Source organism: Oncorhynchus mykiss, chromosome 18, assembly GCF_057628025.1.
Source record: "Oncorhynchus mykiss isolate SJ-2025 chromosome 18, ASM5762802v1, whole genome shotgun sequence".
Lineage (NCBI taxonomy): Eukaryota > Metazoa > Chordata > Actinopteri > Salmoniformes > Salmonidae > Oncorhynchus > Oncorhynchus mykiss.
This window is the reverse complement of record NC_143039.1, coordinates 47,219,679-47,243,055: the sequence shown is the minus strand read 5'-3', so window position 1 is coordinate 47,243,055 and position 23,377 is coordinate 47,219,679. Positions and strand designations below refer to the sequence as shown.

General features: G+C 40.4%; 1 protein-coding gene across 1 annotated transcript; it reads left to right on the top strand.

Moving 5' to 3' along the window:
- Nucleotides 1–491: 491 nt before the first annotated feature.
- On the top strand, nucleotides 492–22,129 carry LOC110496205 (uncharacterized). Its single transcript, XM_021571971.3, has 6 exons — nucleotides 492–821; nucleotides 9,277–9,402; nucleotides 10,112–10,306; nucleotides 11,540–11,757; nucleotides 13,113–13,228; nucleotides 21,366–22,129. The coding sequence occupies exons 1-6, from the start codon at nucleotides 713–715 to the stop codon at nucleotides 21,514–21,516; spliced, it is 915 nt and encodes a 304-aa protein (XP_021427646.3). The 5' UTR covers nucleotides 492–712; the 3' UTR covers nucleotides 21,517–22,129.
- The last annotated feature ends 1,248 nt before the right edge of the window (nucleotides 22,130–23,377 follow it).

Here is a 23,377-nt window from a genome sequence, read left to right as displayed (position 1 = left end):
AAAACTTGAGACATCTGTGGCATTATGTTGTGTGACAAAACTGCACATTTAAGTGTGGCCTTTTATTGACCCCCAGCACAAGGTCCACCTGTGTAATGTTCTTTAAATAGTTTCTTGATATGCCACACCTGTCAGGTGGATGGATTATCTAGGCAAATGAGATATGCTCATTAACAGGGATGTAAACAAATTTGTCCACATTTTACATGTTGCATTTATATTTTTGTTCAGTGTAAATTAGTCCTATTAAATGTCCCACAATACAGACATAAAAAAAAACACAAAACGATACATAGGCTACTAATCTTATATTCTACTTCAATAGTTAATTAATGGTGTATTAATTAGTACAGTTATTACCTTTTTTTTAAAACATTTGTAAAATGTTTTTTCTTCTTCAGAATTGTCATAAAAAATGCAAAAAAATGCATATGTATGGCAATGCACATGTCATTATTATGTAATAATATCATTGATCAACAAATTGCACTAGGCACATGAAACTGCGCAATGTTGAACGATCAGAAACGTCATTCTTCTTGTTGTCCAATGTCCGTGCTATAATCCAAAACATGCTCCCCACCTCTGGCTAAATTCTCTGTTTATTTTCACCTCGCATTCACATAATTTGTGACGGGGTGGTATCACAATAGTCTAGTTCTAGCTGCTGAATCAGTTTCTTATTGACGAGGATCACCGTGCGAGAGGCGAGATGGTTGATATGGGATCAACAGCATGCGATGGGATGTATTCTAAACTTATCGACAAAGATAGTCAATATTTGGACGATTCAGAGCTGCGCGGTCCTGAAGTGCACACGGGTAAGAACATCAAAAAGTGTTTCCTGTACAAAGGAATTGATTTAGGGAAATTATACAAATGATCTAAAATGTTACAGTAAAGAAAGCAGCAGGTATTGGAAATATCCTTCATGGTTTTGAAATGTATGGCTTGTGGGACAAGAACACAATTCAAATGACTACAATATGACAAAAACAATATGCATAATTTCCAGCAAAGAGAGCCTGATATGAAGGATTTACATTGTAAAGTTTCGGGAGTTATTTTGGTTATTCAGTGTTCACTCAGGCATGATGTGTATTGCATTCAAAATAAAGTTATCTCAGGGTTGCTATGTCGTGTCTTTCATCATTACCTTCTTGTCCAATCAACTCAATAGAATAGACACCGCTTCTAATTCATATTCAATATGCTTCCTTCCACGTATCTGACACCATAGCTAAAAGTAAAATAATTATGTAATCGTATATTATAGAACTATCAGAAGTTCTGAAAATCAATAGTTCTTTATCAAGAGATGTTAGTTCAATTAAATCTAGCATCTAATGTGAAAAAATATATTTGCGTGCTGTGTCTTTAATATTGCGAAGTAAAACAATCATTTCAATTTCAAAATGTGTCAATCTGGTAATCTGGCACACCCCAGCAGTTGCCTTCCAGCACTAGCATACCTGATTCAACTAGTCAATTTATATCCGAGCCATTGCTGCAATATGACAAAATGTGCGACAGCTGGGTTCTCCGAGAAACAGATGTGAAAACACTGAGTGCATACAGTGCACCACAGGAAATATTATTTACAGGAATCCCATATAAAATGGGGAATTTTCTCCAAACGGTTAACAAGCTACACCCTCTTCCCATTCAGCCCACGTAGTGTTCCCGGAATCCTCCTCCTACCTCGGTGTGCGGTAGCAACGACTCGTCCAAACAAGCTCGTGACATTTAACAGCAAGATACATGTTCTTCGTGTACTGATTGCACATTTGCGTGGACATGTGTAATTTCACAACCTGGAATATCAACAACCATAATCCTGCATTACAAATACGATGGGAGATGTGATTCAACAACAGGCATTTTGTGAATCATCGGGGAGCAAGAGGTAGCCAACTAGCAACACAGAAGAGCAGAATAGTCACGAGTTTTCTTCTTTGCATAACTTCTGTTCCTATTTTAACAGTTGGCTCAAACAAACATCAAATCAACAGTTCTTCATCAATTCTACAAGTACGGAATTAAATTGATAGGGTATATACAGTACCTAATGAATAGTAGCCAGTAGCATGTTTCCTTATCAAGCACCCACAATAACAATCGTGTATTCCAATCATTAGGGCTATATTTCAAGGATTACAAAATTCTCATTTTATTTGAACTCTTTTTTCTTTTTGTGCAAACCACATAAAAAATGCAGTCGCCCCCACAATACTCTATGCATTGGTTGAAGTTCAATGTTACATAAAAATCGCTCTATCATCATATGTCATGTTGGCTTAGATCAATGTCGATTAAAATGTGCAAATCAACTTTATTGGAGGTACACAAGACATTCCCCGCCTTTCATCCCAGCCATAAGAACAAGACGACAGTGTCCATAAAGTGACAATTAGACTTACCACCTTTCGGACTGAATACGTTTGTAGGGGCAAAGTTATGATAACATGTATAATTTATTCTCTCACGTGAAAATCTCTGTCCATTAAGAACCAACAATGTGCTGCTTCCTTTTTGTAGCATTTCTGACTATGCTAACATCTTTTCAGCTGAATCTCAGTTCTAAAACCAGACCAAAGCACTTGGGTTGCGCAGCAACAGCACTAGTAGCTAGCTAACACCAGTCGGATGAGAGGCAAGTACAAGAAAAGGAAGGTATCTATATTTTGCTAAGGAAGGTTTTTCACATGGCTGAAATCGATCTGTGTAAACTGTTGGCCTTAACAATTGCATGTAAACAGAGTTCAAACAAATAAGCACAAATAATGCCTTGATCACACCGACCGTGTCATTGCATTTTGGTACACCAGAAGTACACTCACGCCTCGATCACACCGACCGTGTCATTGCATTTTGGTACACCAGAAGTACACTCACGCCTCGATCACACCGACAGTGTCATTGCATTTTGGTACACCAGAAGTACACTCACGCCTCGATCACACCGACCGTGTCATTGCATTTTGGTACACCAGAAGTACACTCACGCCTCGATCACACCGACCATTTTGGTACACCATAAGTACACTCACGCCTCGATCACACCTACAGTGTCATTGCATTTTGGTACACCAGAAGTACATTCATTTCCCAATGGAACGCTGCATTTGCCTTGCAGCATTGCGTTGCAGAGGCAGTTGCGGTGTGTCCTGTGTGGTGCATGTGTTGAATTGGTTGCAGAAGGTGAATGTTGAACTTTTGTTGCGCACATATCCAGATGATGCGGTGTCCCATTTTGCACAATTGCTACAGTGACACTCATAGTGGGGTGTTGCAGTCAAGTGCTAACAGTCAGTATCTAAATAATATGTTCGAACAGTCAGTATCTAAATAATATCTGTGAAATGCTTGATAGTGTATGTGTTGTAAACAGAGAGGTCTACTTTCTCGGGAACCTGAATATTGACTGGTTTTCATCAAGCTGTCCTCTCAAGAGGAAGCTTCTTACCATAACCAGGTCCTGTAATCTGGTTCAGGTTATTAATCAACCTACCAGGGTGTTTACAAACACTACAGGGAACAAGATCATCCACATGTATCAATCATATTTTTACTAATACTGTAGAACTTTGTTCTAAAGCTGTATCCGTACCCATTGGATGCAGTGATCACAATATAGTGGCTATATCCAGGAAAGCCAAAGTTCCAATAGCTGGGACTAAAATAATGTATAAGAGATCATACAAAAAAAATTGCTGTGACTCTTATGTGGGTGAGGTTAAAAATATTTGTTGGTCTGATGTGATTAATGAGGAGCATCCAGACGTTGCACTTGATCAATTTATGAAATTGTTTCTTCCAATTATTGATAAACATGCACCTGTTAAGAAACTGACTGTTAGAATTGTTAAGGCTCCATGAATTGATGAGGAATTGAAAAACTGGATGGTTGAAAGAGATGGGGCAAAATGAGTGGCTAATAAGTCTGGCTGTACATCTGACTGGCTTACAAATTGAGAAATGTGACTAAACTCAACAAAAAGAAGAAACTTTATTATGAAGCCAAGCTCAATGATATAAAGAATGATGGAGGAAAACTTGATTACTTCAAATTAAATTATGGGCAGAAAGACAAATTCAACTCCATCTTTCATCGAATCATATGGCTTATTCATCACAAGACCATTTGATGTTGCCAATTATTTTAATGAGTATTTCGTTGGCAAAGTGTGCAAACTTATGCAGGAAATGCCCACGACAAACAATGAGCAATTATATTCATGCATAAAAAACAAATAATGAAATAAAAGCAGTGCAAGTTTGAGTTTTGTAAAGTTAGTGTGGGAGAGGTGGAAAATTATTGTTAATGATCAATAACGCCAAACCACCTGGCATTGACAACTTAGATGGAAAGCTACTGAGGATGGTAGCTGACTCTATAGCCACTCCTATCTGTCATATTTTTAAGCCTAGAGGAAAGTCTTTGTCCTCAGGCCTGGAGGGAAGCCAAAGTAATTTCGCTACCCAAGAGTGGTAAAGCGGCCTTTACTGGTTCTAACAGCAGACCTATAAGCTTGCTGCCAGCTCTTAGCAAGCTGTTGGAAAAAAATATGTTTAACCAAATACAATGCTATTTCTCTGTAAACAAATTAACAATAGATGATTTTCAGCATGCTTATAGAGAAGGGCACTCAACTATCATGCCACAAGGTGAGACCCAGATGCCGACACAGGAGGCAGATGGTTGGAGTCTTACAATGTTTATTAATCCAAAGGGGTAGGCAAGAGAATGGTCGTGGACAGGCAAAAGGTCAAAACCAGATCAGAGTCCAGGAGGTACAGATTGGCAGACAGGCTTGTTGTCAAGGCAGGCAGAATGGTCAGGCAGGTGGGTACAAGGTCCAGAAACAGGCAAGGGTCAAAACTGGGAGGACTAGAAAAAGGAGAATGTAAAAAGCAGGAGAACGGGAAAACCGCTGGTTGACTTGGAAACATACAAGACGAACTGGCACAGAGAGACAGGAAACACAGGGACAAATACACTGGGAAAACAAGCGACACCAGGAGGGGGTGGAGACAATAACGAGGACAGGTGAAACTGATCAGGGTGTGACATCAACATGTACTGCACTGACACAAATGACCAATGATTGGTTGAAAGAAATTGGTAATAAGAAGATTGTGGGAGCTGTACTGTTAGATTTTAGAGCAGCCTTTGATATTATTGACCATAACCTGTTGTTAAAAGCACCTAAGTTTTATGGCTTTTCAACCTCTGCCAGATCGTGGATTCTGAGGTATCTATCCAATAGAACTCAAAGGGTTTTCTTTAATGGAAGCGTCTCTAATGTAAAAAATGTAAAGTGTGGTGTACCGCAGGGCAGCTTTCTAGGCCCTCTACTCTTTTCTATTTTTACCAATGACCTGCCACTGGCTTTAAACAAAGCATGTGTGTCCATGTATGCTGATGATTCAACCATATACGCATCAGCAACCACAGCTAATGAAGTCACTGAAACCCTTAACAAAGAGTTGCAGTCTGTTTTGGAATAGGTGGCCAGTAATTAGCTGGTCCTGAACATCTCTAAAACTAAGAGCATTGTATTTGGTACAAGTCATTCCTTAAGTGCTAGACCTCAGTTGAATCCGGTAATGAATGGTGTGGCTGTTGAACAAGTTGAGGAGACTAAATTACTTGGCGTTACCTTAGATTGTAAATTGTCATTGTCAAAACATATAGATTCAATGGTTGCAAAGATAGGGAGAAGTCTAGCCGTAATAAAGAAATGCTCAGCTTTTTTGACACCACACTCCAAAAAGCAAGTTCTGCAGGCTCTAGTTTTGTCTAATCTTGATTATTGTCCAGTCGTGTGGTCCAGTGCTGCAAGGAAAGACCTAGTTAAGCTGCAGCAGGCCCAGAACAGAGCGGCACATTTTGCATTTAATTGTAGTCAGATGGCTGATATAAATACTATGCATGCCAGTCTCTTGGCTAAGAGATGAGGAGAAACTGACTGCATCACTTCTTCTTTTTATAAGAAACATTCATGTGTTGAAAATAGAGGTCGACCGATTATAATTTTTCAACGCCGATACCGATTATTCGAGGACCAAAAAAGCCGATACCGATTAATCGGACGATTAAAAAATAAATAATAATAATAATAAATTAATAATATATATATATATATATATTTTTAAATGTTATTTATTTGTAATAATGACAATTACAACAATACTGAATGCACACTTATTTTAACTTAATATTATACATCAATAAAAATCTATTTAGCCTCAAATAAATAATGAAACATGTTCAATTTGGTTTAAATAATGCCGAAACAAAGTGTTGGAGAAGTAAAAGTGCAATATGTGCCATGTAAAAAAGCTTGAGTTTGAGTTCCTTGCTCAGAACATGAGAACATATGAAAGTTGGTGGTTCCTTTTAACACGAGACTTCAATATTCCAAGGTAAGAGGTTTTAGGTTGTAGTTAATATAGTATTTATAGGACTATTTCTCTTCATACCATTTGTATTTCATATACCTTTGACTATTGGATGTTCTTATAGGCACTATAGTATTGCCAGTGTAACAGTATAGCTTCTGTCCCTCTCCTCGCCCCTACCTGGGCTCGAACCAGGAACACATCGACAACAGCCACACTCGAAGCAGCGTTACCCATCACTCCACAAAAGCTGCGGCCTTTGCAGAGCAAGGGGAATAACTACTCCAAGTCTCAGAGCGAATGACGTTTGAAACGCTATTAGCGCGCACCCCGCTAACTAGCTAGCCATTTCACATCGTTACACCAGCCATTAGGCTGATAGGCTTGAAGTCATAAACAGAGCTGTGCTTGCGACGAGCTGCTGGCAAAATCACACTCAAGTGCTGTTTGAATGAATGCTTACGAGCCTGCTGCTGCCTACCATCGCTCAGTCAGACTGCTCTATCAAATCATAGACTTAATTCTAACATAATACCACACAGAAATACGAGCCTTTGGTCATTAATATAGTTGAATCCGGAAACTATCATTTCGAAAACAAAACGTTTATTATTTCAGGCAAATATGGAACCGTTCTGTATTTTATCTAATGGGTGGCATCCCTAAGTCTAAATATTCTTGTTACATTGCACAGCCTTCAATGTTATGTCATAATTACGTACAATTCTGGCAAATTAGTTCGCAATTGGCCAGGCTGCCCAAGCTGTTGCACATACCCTGACTCTGCGTGCAATGAACGCAAGAGAAATGACACAATTTCACCTGGTTAATATTGCCTGCTAACCTGGATTTATTTTAGCTAAATATGTAGGTTTAAAAATATACACTTCTGTGTATTGATTTTAAGAAAGGCATTGGTGTTTATGGTTAGGTACAGTCGTCCAACGATTGTGCTTTTTTCACAAATGCGCTTTTGTTAAATCATCCCCCAGCGTTGCATTGATTATATGCAACGCAGGACACACTAGATAAACAAGTAATAACATCAATCATGTGTAGTTATAACTAGTTATTATGATTGATTGATTGTTTTTTATAAGATAAGTTTAATGCTAGCTAGCAACTTACCTTGGCTTCTACTGCATTCGCATAACAGGCAGGCTCCTCGTGGAGTGCAATGAGAGGCAGGTGGTTAGAGCGTTGGACTAGTTAACTGTAAGGTTGCAAGATTGGATCCCCCGAGCTGACATCGGCAAAATCGGAGCCCAAAAATACCAATTTCCGATTGTTATGAAAACGTGAAATCGGCCATTCCAATTAATCGGCCGATCTCTAGTTGAAAATCCTAAGTTGTTTGCATAGTCAACTTCCACACAGCTCTGACACACACACTTATTCCACCAGCCATGCCACCAGGGGTCTTTTCATAGTCCCCAAATCAAGACAAATTTCAAGAAAACGTACAGTATTATATAGAGCCCTTATTGCATGGAACCATCTCATATTGCTCAAATAAACAGCAAACCTGGTTTCAAAAAACAGAAAGCAACACCTAGCGGCACAACGCCTCTCCCCTATTTGACTTATATAGTTTGTGTGTATGCATTGATATGTAGGCTACGTGTGCCTTTATAAAAATGTATGTAGTTCTGTTCTTGTCTAATGTTGTTCTGTATTATGTCATTATGTTTCATATTTTGTATGGACCCCAGGAAGAGTAGCTGCTGCTTTTGCAACAGCAAATGGGGATCCTAATAAAATACCAAATCAAATTTTATTGGTCACATATTTAGCAGATATTATTGCGGGTGTAGTGAAATGCTTGTGTTCCTAACTCCAACAGTGCAGTAGTATCTAACAATTCACAACAATACAAACAAATCTAAAAGTAAAAGTATGGAAATAAGAAATATATTAATATTAGATTGATCAATGTCAGAGTGGCATTGACTAAAATACAGTAGAATAGAATATATAGAACATATATACATTTGAGATAAGTAAAGCAGCATGTAAACATTATTTAAACATTATTAAAGTGACTCGTGTTCCATTATTAAAGTGGCCAATGATTCCAAGTCTATGGCATCAGCCTCTACACAGGTGCACCTTGTGCTGGTGACAATAAAAGGCCACTTTAAAATGTTTTTTCACACAACACAATGCCACAAGTGTCTCAAGTTTTGGGGGAGTGTGAAATTGGCACGCTGACTGCAGGAATGTCCACCAGTCCACTATTTCTCTACCGTAAGCTGCCTCCAACTTCATTTTAGTGCACCTGGCACCTACTACCATACCCCATTCAAAGGCACTTAAATCTTTTGTCGTGCCCAATCACCCTCTCAATGGCACACATACACAATCCATGTCTCAATTGTCTCAAGGCTTTAAAAAAATCCTTCTTTAACTTGTCTCCTCCATTTCATCTACACTGATTGAAGTGGATTTAACAAGTGACATCAGTAAGGAATCATAGCTTTCCCCTGGATTCACCTGGTCAGTTTTGTATACTTTGTGTATTTAGGCTTGCTAATGGCATAGCACCTCTCTTTCAATTATACTTAATAGTTTTTGATTTCATACTTATTTTCCATACTTTGTACAATGATTCATGAAGTCTATAAAAAACACATATATGTTTCTTTGTCTGTAGGATTAGTTGAAATTCTGAGAAGATTTCAGTGTAAGCATGTTGTCCATCCCCAACCTGCAGACAGTAGGCTGTAGTATAGTATCTGACTCTGCCATAAAGTGTTTCCGGTGCACAAAAGCCCCCCAAAACTGCATACAGGGCAATTAGCACCAACATTTTCAACTGAAACAGAGCTCAATACACTGGTGTCATGTACTTCTCTGTGTCCTCCATAACAGTGTCTGTTCCCTCACTGAGAGCAGGCTCCAGACAGAGTGGCCAAGGGCCCTACAGGTTAGCCACGGGCTGCCTAGCCACACTCTGTGCTGTCCTGCTGCTGTCCGTCATCGCTGTGAGCACCCACTGTGAGTAATCAAACACACAACCACCACACAACGTTGCTTCAATGGTGCCGCCATAAACCACTTCCTGATGTACCATTGTGTCCCAATGAGGGGAGGGGAGGGGAGGGGAGGGGAGGGTGGATTCATGGAATCTGAATACAGTGTATTGGGCTGCCAGGGAATTACATTGTGAAACATGTCTTCCCCAGCCAACAAAGTTTAAGTGCTACCAGTTACTCATTTGTGTTGTATCATTTATTTCCCACATCTCAACGGTCCCAAGGGTTAGTCATAAGGTTAGCAGTGTGGTTAAGGATTGGTTTAAAATCAGATGTTTTGCTCCAGTACATGTGTCATCCCAGTAAATGCAACCTGCATAAAACAACTGAAATGAAACTCTACGTGCACACTGACAAATTGTGAGGTCAAAAAGCAGTGTTGAGTCAGTGATTGCTGCTCCTGAACAAATCTTACCCTGAACAAATCTTAGGGCCGCAGTTGACGATTTCATCCTCAGCTCGTTAATGAATAGACATTTGCGTGTTTTGTTCCATGGGGATACCTTCCCATGACTTATGGCTGCCAAGTTCAACTAGCCTTTTCAAAGGAACCTCGCCACATCTGCCCTACACTCATCTTATACTTTGTCTTTGCCTTCCATTCTTTAAAGACTTGTTGTTTTTCCTGGATGCTTTGGACTGAAGTCCCCTGCTTCTTGTCTTCCTCTCAGATAAGAACCTTTATCAGAGCTTGCGCAATGAGCATCTGGCTTCTCTGCCTCAGAATGACTCTGGTGGTCAAATCCAGATGCAGATGCAGACCACCAATGTGACCACCCTGACTGAAGCCCTGAGAAAATTGCAGATGGAGAAAGAAGACCTTGTGAAGGAGAGAGAGGAACTTCTGGCTAGGTTGGCCAAATCAGGTCAGCTGTGTGTGTGTGTGTGTGTGTGTGTGTGTGTGTGTGTGTGTGTGTGTGTGTGTGTCATGACTTCAGGGGTGCAACTTTCATTGGGGACGGGGGGGACATGCCCCCCCACCACATTCTGAAATTGCATTTTTGTCCCCCCCAGTTTTATCATTGGAATGTGATTCAAATCGAGGCAAAGGTGTGCTTTAGGACCATGTGGACGCCTCCTAGCAGTTGGGTAGGCTGTTCAGAGTGTTTATCCGACTGGATAAAAAAAAGAAAATAAGTTATGTCTATGGGATCAATATCATGCCAAATGTCTTCGTAAATGTAAATCACCAATCCACGAATATAAATCACTTTCCAAAAATGTAAATCACCAATCAACAAATGTTAATTACTATCCACAAATTTCCAAAATTTCCAAAAAATTACTATCCACACTTTCCAAAAATTTATATACACCACAATAGTGTTGCAAATATAAAGTAATCTAGGGCAAGGGTTTCGATTATTTACGTTGGACATACTATGGTTACACATATGGTTAACATATTATGGTTACCATACTATACATTTCTGCAGCCCTGAAAGGCAGGCATCAACATGGCTGAACGAAAGGCTGCCAGCGATTTATAGAAATCGCATTCTATGAGTACAAACCTTTTTTCTACACCTACAAATCACTTTCTACCGCAATAACTTTTTTCTGTGTGAGAACTTCTTGTCTACGCATGAGAACTTCTTGTCTACGCATGAGAACTTCTTGTCTACGCATGAGAACTTCTTGTCTTTTTCTTGTCGTCAAATCCCTGCCAAAAGTCAGGTGACCTAAGCGCTGGAGTTGCAGGTTTGCCAGATCTGTCATGTTTGCGCATATCTCTCCTATGTGAAAATCTTTATGGCAGTGATTTTACTTTCAAGGCCCTCGTTTTACAAATACAAATCAAAAGGTGTTTGTTTGTGAATCGTGAATTGCATTAATGGAAAGTGATGTACATTTGTGGATGGTGATTTACATTTGTGGATTGGTGATTTACATTTGTGGATTGGGGATTTACATTTGTGGATTGGTGATTTACATTTTTGGAAAGTGATTTACATTTGTGAATACATTTGGTATGATATTGATCCCATATATGTCCCCTCCACTTCTAAAACCAAAGTTGCGCCCCTGCGTGACATGATGCTGAAGTAAATCAAACATTTGCTGTCGATCTAAATCCTACCCTCTGCTGTGTATGACAGAACCAGAGCAAACATCACCCACATTACTCCCATCTCCACTGTCACCTCCGTCAATCCCATTGCCCCCTTCAACCCCACTAACCTGTCCTCCGGACTGGCTGGTGTTCAACAGAAGCTGCTACTACATCTCCACCAGGAGTATGACCTGGCCGGACAGCCAGACCTGGTGCAAGGAGAAAATAGGACACCTGGCCATCATACACACTGCTGAGGAACAGGTGAGAGAGAGGGGAGAGAGAGGCAGGGATGGGGGAAGAGAGAGAAGGGGGTGGAGTTAAAGATGGAAAGAGAGGTAGGAAAAGGGAGAAAGGCGGGTGGGAAAGAGAGTAGAGGAGGAGGGATGTGGTGGATTAGACACTGTTGATTTTCTCAAATATCTGGCAAGGCTGGAAATAACCAATCAATAGGGAAGATAAAGCCCAACGTCAACAAGAGAGTTTTGGGGTTCATGATAATTAGTCTAAACCAATTTCTCCTGGTAGAATGGAGTAATTGAGGGAATGTTCTTTAATCATGTCTCCTGTTGTAGACGTCATCATTCACATCCCAATGTAATCATGTCTCCTGTTGTAGACGTCATCATTCACATCCCAATGTAATCATGTCTCCTGTTGTAGACGTCATCATTCACATCCCAATGTAATCGTGTCTCCTGTTGTAGACGTCATCATTCAAATCCCAATGTAATCGTGTCTCCTGTTGTAGACGTCATCATTCACATCCCAATGTAATCGTGTCTCCTGTTACAGACGTCATCGTTCACATCCCAATGTAATCTTGTCTCCTGTTACAGACGTCATCATTCACATTCCAATGTAATCATGTCTCCTGTTATAGACGTCATCATTCACATCCCAATGTAATCATGTCTCCTGTTACAGACATCATCATTCACATCCCAATGTAATCGTGTCTCCTGTTGTAGACGTCATCATTCACATCCCAATGTAATCGTGTCTCCTGTTACAGACGTCATCATTCACATCCCAATGTAATCATGTCTCCTGTTGTAGACGTCATCATTCACATCCCAATGTAATCTTGTCTCCTGTTACAGACGTCATCATTCACATTCCAATGTAATCATGTCTCCTGTTATAGACGTCATCATTCACATCCCAATGTAATCATGTCTCCTGTTGTAGACGTCATCATTCACATCCCAATGTAATCATGTCTCCTGTTGTAGACGTCATCATTCACATCCCAATGTAATCATTTCTCCTGCTGTAGACATTGTCACATTCCAATGTAATCATGTCTCCTGTTATCAACGTCATCATTCACATCCCAAAGTAATCATGTCTCCTGTTATCAACGTCATAATTCACATCCCAATGTAATCGTGTCTCCTGTTGTAGACGTCATAATTCACATCCCAATGTAATCTTGTCTCCTGTTATCAACGTCATCATTCACATCCCAATGTAATCATGTCTCCTGTTGTAGACGTCATCATTCACATCCCAATGTAATCATTTCTCCTGCTGTAGACATTGTCACATTCCAATGTAATCATGTCTGCTGCTATAGACATTGTCACATCCCAATGTAATCATGTCTCCTGCTATAGACGTTTCTGTGGAACCAGTTACCTCGGGGCCACTGGAATGCCTACTGGTTTGGAATCAGTGACGAGACGGCTGAGGCAGACTGGCTTTGGGTCGATGGAACCAAATTGGTCGGGGGGTAAGTTTTTGGCTTTGCTGGGCTACAACAAAAATGTGGGCGGGTTTCGTGGATGCCTAGATTCAATCAGATCAGGCGTTAACTGGCGATAGCAGACACCCGCACAAGGGGGATGTTTTGGCGGAGTGTCAGAGGTAGAACTGCGTTGGAGCCGTCATATCGCTGCTCTTGCTATCATTGTCACAAGTCACCCCCACCTTACTCAGATTAGAAGTTCAGAGCGAGAAAGTGCAGGCTACATAGAAATAATGACGCTCAAATTGAAAAATGCTGAAATAAAATAATAAGGGTTTCTATCATCGTAATGGAGGTGTAGATTACATCTCACATTCTAGTGTTCCAACTTGTAAACAAGGCTGCGTATGGGATTTCTGTTCATGTGACTCCCTGCAGCCAATAGCAATGCCCGCTTCAGGTATAATGCCAGGACAGCTAAAGCAGTTCCACCTCCGACACCACCAAAACAACCACTATGCCGATGTCTGCTAAAGCGGATCTGGTTGAATAGAGCCCTAAATCTACCCCAGGATTATATTGGATTCAATCAACACTAAATTATTGGCTTCATACACATGGCCTAAATTATCTCTGGACTGTGGTGGTTCATTAAAAACATATTGAATCACAGACCATAGGTCTAACTAACCATGTAAACCTTGATTAGGGGATGTTCATTAATCAATCAATCAAATGTATTTGAAAAGCCCTTCTTACATCAGCAGATGTCGCAAAGTGCTGTACAGAAACCCAGTCTAAAACCCCAAACAGCAAGCGATGCAGATGTAGAATCACAATGGCTAGGGAAAAACTCCCTAGAAAGGTCGGAACCTAGAAAGAAACCTAGAGAGGAACCAGGCTCTGAGAGGTGGCCAGTCCTCTTCTGGCTGTGCCTGGTGGAGATTATAAGAGTACATGACCATTAAGGCCAGATTGTTCTTTAAGATGTTCAAACATTCATAGATGACCAGCAGTGATTGTAGAGGGTGCTACAGGTCAGAACCTCAGGAGTAAATGTCAGTTGGCTTTTTATATCCGAGCATTCAGAGATCGAAACAGCAGGTGCGGGACAAGGTAGCACGTCCAGTGAACGGGATCAGGGTTCCATAGCTGCAGGCAGAACAGTCGAAACTGGAGCAGCAGCACGGCCAGGTGAACTGGGGACAGCCAGGAGTCATCAGGCCAGGTAGTCAGTCCTGAGGCATGATCCTAGGGCTCAGGTCCTCCGGGTGTGGAGGGAGAGAGGGAGAGAGAATATGAGGGAGCATGCTCAAATTCACACAGGACACAGAATAAGACAGGAAAATGACACCAGATACAACAAACTGACCCTAGCCCCCCAGCACATAGACTATTGCAGCATAGATACTGGAGGCTGAGACAGGGGTGGGTTGGGGGACACTGTGGCCCCGTCCGAGGATACCCACGGACAGGACCAACCAGGCAGGATATATAACCACCTTCGCACCCCTACGTGAGACTACACTCAATCATAGGACCTACTAACGAGATGAGTCTACAGTAAAGACTTAAAGGTCGAGACCGAGTCTGTGTCTCTCACATGGATAGGCAGACCATTCCATAAATATTGAGCACTATAAGAGAAAGCCCTGCCTCCAGCTGTTTGCTTAGAAATTCTAGGGACAATATGGAGGCCTGCATCTTGTGACCATATCTGTACGTGTAGGTATGTACGGCAGGACCAAATCGGAGAGATAGGTAGCCCATGTAATGCTTTGTAGGTTAGCAGTGGAGTAATATGATAATTTTTAGGGGTTCTATTCAAGATTCTAGCAACCATGTTTAGCACTAACTGAAGTTTATTTAGTGTTTTGTCCGGGTAGACGGAGAGTAGAGCATTGCAATTGTCTAATCTAGAAGTGACAATAGCATGGATTAAAAGTAAAATATTGCCGCCTTCCACTTCCAGGGTAGGCAATTTTGGAGCTTCACCCTGTTTCATCGAAATGTAAAGCTGTGTGTCGTGAAAGTTGGCATTCTGTTTCCAAATCACCAAGAAGTAGAGTATATAGTGAAAACAATAGTGGTCCTAAAACGGAACCTTGAGGAATGCCAAAACTTACAATGGATTTGTCAGAGGACAAAACATCCACAGAGACCAACTGATATCTTTCCGAGAGATAAGATCTAAACCAGGCAAGAACTTGTCCGTGTAGACCAATTCCGGTTTCTAATATCTCCAAAATAATATGGTGATCGATGGTGTCAAAAGCAGGTCTAGGAGCACGAGGCTCTTTCAGTAGTTTAGTTGGAATAGGATCCAGTGTCAAGAGATACAGGATTAAACAACTTAAGTGTCTCCATTGATCCTAGGTCCTGGATGTTCTGTGCAGACTCAGGACAACTGAGCTTTGGAGAAATACGCAGATTCAAAGAAGAGTCCATCATTTGCTTTCTAATGATCATGATCTTTTCATCGAAGAAGTTCATGAATTCCTCACAGCTGAAGTGAAAGCCATCCTCTCATGTTGAACAGGTTGAACGTTTCTGTCTGCTAGATGAGTGACAACGGTTGGGGGGGGGGGGGGGGGTTCTGTGCGCATAGTGTTCATGTTAATGTTACTACTTAGCCTTTTCTGCTGGTGGAGGTCCCGTAGAACCATGTCCAGATAAAGCATCCGGGGTAAAAGTTGAAAGAAAAAGTTGAGCAAAGAAAAAAACAAAGACATTGGTAAATGTATTAAAAGTTCAAAACGAAAAGTTTGGCAGATAGCCAAGTAGATAGCCAAGTAGCAACAAACAGCCCAACAGCACGGAGATAAGTCTGTAAACCAGGATTCAGCCACACCTGTTTAAATTGAGTCTGTGGCACTAATGTAATATGAAAACCTGCTTTATCTTGTACAAATTAGCATATTAATGTAGTTTTTCACATTTTTGTTGTTTACTCAGTCCTATGTTTTCGCAGTTGGTACCTGTGATGCAAACAGCTTATGGTTCATTTGACTGTGTTTTTCATACCCAGGCGTGTGCTATTCTGTAGGCCCCTACCCCATTTGGTTGTCCACCATTACACGTCTGCAGTTGAGCACCTGCCCATTTGCATTGATGGACAGGATCGCAATGGATGACTCTGCCTTTTTATATGCTGTAAATGTGACCTTTTTGGTGTTGAAGCTGTCTGACAAATTCATGTTTTGCCTTCTGCACGCTCTGAGCCACCCAAAAGATTACCAGAGAGTCTGTATACTGTTATGAGACTATCAACATGCTGCCTAAGGAACTTCTGGGCCAAGAATAGCCCCCCCCCCGCCCCACCCCCAACCCAGCACAACTTTCATTCAAGATGAAATGTTCCATTTCAGTGGGTTTGTCAAAGACTTGCAGCCCAACCCCTCCTCCCCAATGTTGTCAATGTTCTATATTTGCATTCTCATTTTGGGCTTATTAGGCCCAGTTTCCACATGTTCAATGCAAATGCGGCATTTGAGCTTCTAGAGGTCGGAAAGACAAGATGTCACTGCAAGCATAAACCTTGTCTTGTCAGAACTGCAGGATCAGCACATCGGGATGGACAACCTGGCGTTTGTCAGCGTCAATGTGACTTTCATTGCAATCAGCGTATTTGCAAACGTTTTTTTTGCCTTCTGCCTGCTCTGTCCTCAGCGCGGCAGAGAGGGACTCAAACAGCCTATGAAGACACTACTGGAATCTTTAGTTTGCTGCACCATTGTTTTCTTGGTTTCTGTTATTGCAATGAAATATTTCCTCTTCACGGAACATCTGAAGCTCAGGCTCGCTGCTAGTATGCTAGTGGAGTACACTTTCCCCACTAGTATGACAACCTCTGTGTGGCTGAATTTCTTCTACTACACCCAGATCGTCCCTGCTCGGCGAGCTCTCTTCACCCGGGTGAAGAGGAACATCAAAATCATCATTTACTGGGTCCTGTTTATCAACAGGGTCTTGTTTTTGTTTGACATTTCTCTTCATATTCCAGCGATAGTTGATTTACTCAACAGTGCCTCTGGAAATGCAAACGGCACTTACACATCAATGAACAGCACTGCGTCTGCCTCGCCAAGTGACCTGTTTTACACTGAGACGACACGTCTTGTTTTGAAAATTCTATACATCTTTTTTGGACTCTGTGTGGTAGTCGGGTCGAGCTGTGCCACTGTGCGCTACTTGCACAGACACATGAAGAGCATGAAGGAGAGCGGCAGCCCCTTCTCCGCGCCCCGCCTGCGCAGTCAGATGAGGGCCACCATTACTGGGATCCTGCAGGGAATTCTCTACGTCATTTGCTTTCTGTGGCTCATCTTTTATGTCTTCAAGGACTTTTTCTTTATAACTTTTGACAATAATAGAAATATCTTCTACACAGTCCTCTCTCTATACACGTTTGGCACCACTGTAAACCTGGGTATTGGTCAGTCGGTTTTCAGACAGAGGGCTGCTGATATTTGGCTCAAGGCTCAACAGGCTGTAAGGTTGTCAGAGTTGCGTGGATGAAACAATCAGTCAGGTGTGTTACACAGAGACTTACGCATTGGTATATTTAAACGTGTAATGCGGCGTTGAGTTAAATAGTCTGCCCCAGGATTATATTGATATATAGATATAATCAATGCTAATAATAATCATTTGGATTCATAGACATAGACATAGGCTTAAATGATTTAAGATTCAATAGTTTACCAACAAAATTCTTGTTTTTTTTAACCAGAATTACGCCTTCAACTGTAAGCCTTCACCTGGATTTATTTAAACTGGCCCATAATGTAGTTGGCTATAATCTTTTACAAGATTCATTCATTCATTCTGTGGTCCTCCGTAACTCATCTGGTAGAGAATGGCACTTGCGACGCTAGTAGGTTTGAATTCCGGGACCACCGTAACATGTATGCACACATGACTGTTAGTCGCTTTGGATAAAGGCATCTGCTAAACGGTATATGTTATTATTGGATTTATGTTTCTACATTATGTTTCCCATCTGTATCTGAGATACAAATATGTTATGGTACATTTGACTGTGTTTTTCATCAGGCGTGTGATATTCCTATTTGTTCTTCCGTCCACTTAACTTATTAAGTGGACTATGATAATGGATTTTAAATAGTAATGGATGATATATGATCTGTTTAGTACATAATACAGTACGAAGATTACCAAGATGGATAACTATAGCAAGATGGATAACTAATTGACCTCTGTATTCTCTACTGCATGACTGTACTTAAACGAAACTTGTGAAATGTATGACTGTGCTTTGTGTGACCCATAAAGAAATAATATAAATCAGAAAAATAACAAAAATGTGTAACCCAATGGATCTACATGCAGGAGAAATAGGCTATTACAAACTACTGTTCGGACCCCAGAAATAAAATTACTTCCTGCTTTACTCCTATGGGTACACTCAATATGGCCACCGGTCCACCCACCACAGAGCATTGACTTGAATGTTATTGACCATTCTAGTCGTTCTATTTCTATGGGTCCAAATAACTCCCTATATCTCAGGTAGAGGGGAAAAAGAGAAGGCTGCGGCTCCGGAAACATATAACCGCCATGTTCCTCCCCCGGCCCGCCCCTGAATCCCCTTGAAAGATCTGTATCACGTTTCGCGCATGTCTTTCTTTACCTCTACTTTACACATAATTTTTTTTGTGGTCACCCTACCTTCACATTTCTCACTGTCAATCGTGTATGATAATCCTTTAAGCTTTACCAGTGAAACGTCCATGCAGCATCTGCACGCCAAACCATTTGATCTCAAACTATACTCTTCTTAGTTATGTACAGTGTTGTTTCGAATCCTGTACAGTGAGCAAATCTTTTAGCAGATAGTGTTAAACAAACTATAGCATACCTGTGTTTTGTTTCAATCAAAGCAGATATTTTGCCTAGTGGTGCATGCTGTTGAGTTGTGGCCGCATGAGAGAAGAATGGTTGATGAGCTTCAGTTTGCTGCCGTATGACTGGTTTCACATTTGTCTCCAGCGATCATACGGTTAAATAGATCGAAAACAATTATAATGTATATTTACAATCACCTTATCCTAGCGACATACTCATTTACCCAGCTCTTATCAATAGCTCAGCCTCTTATCAATTTGTAAATTACAGTACATGGAGAATTATGTTATTTCTATCATAAAAAATAAAGTCGCTCCACTTGGAAACCAACAGGTTGCTTAACGTTATTCATTGTTTAATTTGATTGTAAAGGGGGTGGAATTACGAGGGAATTAAGTAGACACACCTCCGCCACATCTTCATTTCTTTGATCTCCACCCCCAAGCGAATAGCGAGTGAATAGTTTCACGTCGTGCTAGTCATATGTAATGGGATACTCATGGTATACATCCTCCTAGGAAATGTTTAACTAGCAGGTTCTTTCGCGACAAATGCAGCAATAACAAATAATAAAAGATAAGAATATAATCACAAAGTAAATGGCAGTAGAATAGAATACACATTTTAGCAAGACTATAATTTATAGTCCAATATTTACACGTGTATTGGGGGATGGGGGGGGGGGCAAGTGTTATTCTCATGCTTAAATTCAAGGTCAGAATAGACAAGAAAAAATTGCATCAAAGGGGAGTTACGGTCCATTTACGCTCGCAAGTAGAGAATCCTGCACATGCGCAGAGGTTTTGGCACCTTTAGTCCCCGGAAAGAAAGTTCCAGAGAATATGGATCTGCAGCCACTCCGAAAACAGAAACAGCTACTAACTTAGCTTGTTGTCAACCTAGCTCTGGTTCCTATGGACACTGACCTCTGGGACTGTGTGCTCAGGCAGCAACAGTATTGATCTACAGTAAAATAGGACAGGACCGTCTGTGTATACACACATTTACTGGCATGTTTTGGTATGCATACTTTGAAAGAGAACCTTTCCCCTTTGGCCCAGTTTCCCTTCCTCATGGGCCCATAACCTCACTTGTTTTCTCCATGTTCTTCTTCCCTCCTTCAAATTTGTGTCAGCCTGGTCGCCATCATATGATCTCTCTTCCTCATTCTTAATGTGTTTTCAAAAGATATTAGTGTTGCTTCAGATTCCCTTCTCCTTCCTCCTTTTTTTGCTTGTCTTATCCTCCTTCCCATTCTTCAGCATTTCATCCTTATTTCTTCCTCTTTTCTTTCTTTATATTTATATATATATTTTTTTACATATTCCATTGCTTTGTCTTTCCTTACTACTGCTGCAATTAAGACGGCAGTGACAGAGTGAAGAATATGGTACATTATTTTACATTATCTCACCTTTATAACGGTTTGTCTCATTGAGACAAAGAGAGACCTGTAGAGGCACTGCAGATAACCTAGTTCAGTAGCGCACACCAATGGCCAACAGCTATTCTAGTGAAACATATATTATACGCACACACATATATATATATATATATATATATATATATATATATATATATATATATATATATATATATATATATATATATATACACATACAATTGAAGTCGGAAGTTTACATACACCTTAGCCAAATACATTTAAACTCCCTACTTGAGTATCTGGAACATCAGCATTTCTTGGCAATGTCTTGCATGGAAATGCCTTCATTTCTCAGAACAAGAATAGACTGATGAGTTTCAGAAGAAAGTCCTTTTTTTTGTTGCCATTTTGAGCCTGTAATCGAACCCACAAATGCTGATGCTCTAGATACTCAACTAGTCTAAAGAAGGCCAGTTTTATTGCTTCTTTAATCAGTACAACAGTTTTCAGCTGTGCTAACATAATTGCAAAAGGGTTTTCTAATGATCAATTAGCCTTTTAAAATTATAAACTTGGATTAGCTAACACAAGGTGCCATTGGAACACAGGAGTGATGGTTGCTGATGGTTGCTGATAATGTGCCTCTGTACACCTATGTAGATATTCCATAAAAAATCGGCCGTTTCCAGTTACAATAGTCATTTACAACATTAACAATGTCTACACTGTATGTCTGATCAATTTGATGTTATTTTAATGGACAAAAAATGTGCTTTTCTTTCCAAAACAAGGACATTTCTAAGTGACCCCAAACTTTTGAACGGTAGTGTATATATGTTGTTTGTATATGATGTACGTTATACCAAGAGATGTTTTGGTTGAATATGTGTTGTTTTTTTTAATAACGAAACCATTTTTCTCCCTTTATAGCTTTTGGGAGGAAGGCGAGCCCAACAACCACATTGACGAAGACTGTGGCTACATCGTGAAGACGCGCAAGCTGGAGCGCAAGGCGGTGAGCAGCTGGTACGACGCCCCGTGCACCATGTACTGGCCCTTCATCTGTGAGATCGAGATGTAGGCCTATGCACCTGCTACTTAGAGATAAGCACTTACCAGACTCGTGTTGGACCCAGAATTCCTCCCTGTCATCGTCCATAGTGATAGACCAGTGATGACCAACACTTCACCTGCAGAGCTACTGGGTATTCAGGTTTTTGCTCCAACCCTGCTCTAACACATCTGTTTCAGCTAACCAAGGTTCGGATGAGCCGCTGATTAGTAGAATCAGGTGTATTAGAGCAGGGAAAGAGCAAGACCGGTAGCTCTTCAGGAAGATGGTTGGCCACCCCTGTCGTTGACTTTTACAGCATTATCAGGTCTGAAGAGCAATGCTTTACTTTAATAGTATCTACTTTCATTTGCTTTTTCAATTAAACTTTTACTCCAGGAGGATCTTATATAGTTACTGTTGTGTCATTGAAGTGGTCACCACAGTTCAAAATCCTTCTAAAGCAATGTCTGTCAATCAACGGTCATGTTATTTAGATTCATAGAAGAAGAAAAAAATATATATATAAAAAAAAAAGATTTATGTAAATGTTTTTCATAAAACAGACGATCAAATTATCTATTCATAACAATGCAAATGCATTTGTTTTGGTTTTGTCAATAAAAATGTTGAAAATGGAAAATAGTTCAGCCTATTTACTATGACAGATTATGTTGGACCACACATTTTTACTTTGAGTGGTTACGGTTAGTTTTGGGAATGGATCATCCAGTCGAAGGTCGAAGGTAATCTGTCTAGACCAACGCGGTTATAGAGTATGTCCTTTTTCAGTGTTGTTCTCTAGGTGATTAGTGTTTGGGGCTGTCAATCGCCAAAGGAAATAACAGAATAGGTGTTATATAGGTGTACAGTTAGCGTATAAGTTACTTGTTTGCTAAATGATTGCTTTGCCTTGCCTATTTACATGTGGGGTGGTGAGCTATTTGAATACTGTGGAGTGAAATCATTCTAGAAAAATGGTACAAGATTTAGGACAATCTAACAAGATTTTGAAGCTTATTGGGCTTTCAGAATTATTACAGGTACTTCAAAAACTGAATTACTTTGCTGTTACGATGAAAAGCATACACTACCGGTGTAAGTGGAATTCTAAATTCCTCTGTATGATTTCCCAATCAGAATGAATTACTCTGTCAATGCATTCTATGGGATTGTAAGACCCAATATTTTTATAAGAAATGGACAGAGACCCGGTCTTAAAAGTCAGGTAACAGCATTTAATTCAAGAGAGTACTGGCTACATACACATTTTAGACAGTCTGGAGATAGTCCGTCCCTGCCGTCTGGAGATAGTTCATTAATTTGTACAAAGGAACAGACCGTCATTGTTACTAAACTCCTGACTATATTATACACAATTGGGAATGGGAGCAAGAGAGAAAATTCATATATGTACAGTACGTAATAACATTTGGACTAGTCAGTCCTGATTGAAATGTATACATAATTAGTCATCATTGATAAAAAATTCCCTTAACAACCGGTCTACATTGTAGAATAATAGTGAAGACATCACAACTATGAAATAACGCGTATGGAATCAAGTAGTAACCAAAAAAGTATTAAACAAATCGAAATATATTTTATATTTCAGATTCTTCAAATAGCCACCCTTTGCCTTGATGACAGCTTTGCTTACTAGTGGCATTCTCTCAACCAGCTTCACCTGGAATGCTTTTCCAACAGTCTTGAAGGAGTTCCCACATATGTTGAGCACTTGTTGGCTGCTTTTCCTTCACTCTGCGATCCGACTCAAGCCAAACCATCTCAATTTGCTTGAGGTCTGAGGATTGTTGAGGCCAGGTCATCTGATGCAGCGCTCCATCACTCTCCTTGGTGAAATAGCCTTTACACAGCCTGAAGGTGGGTC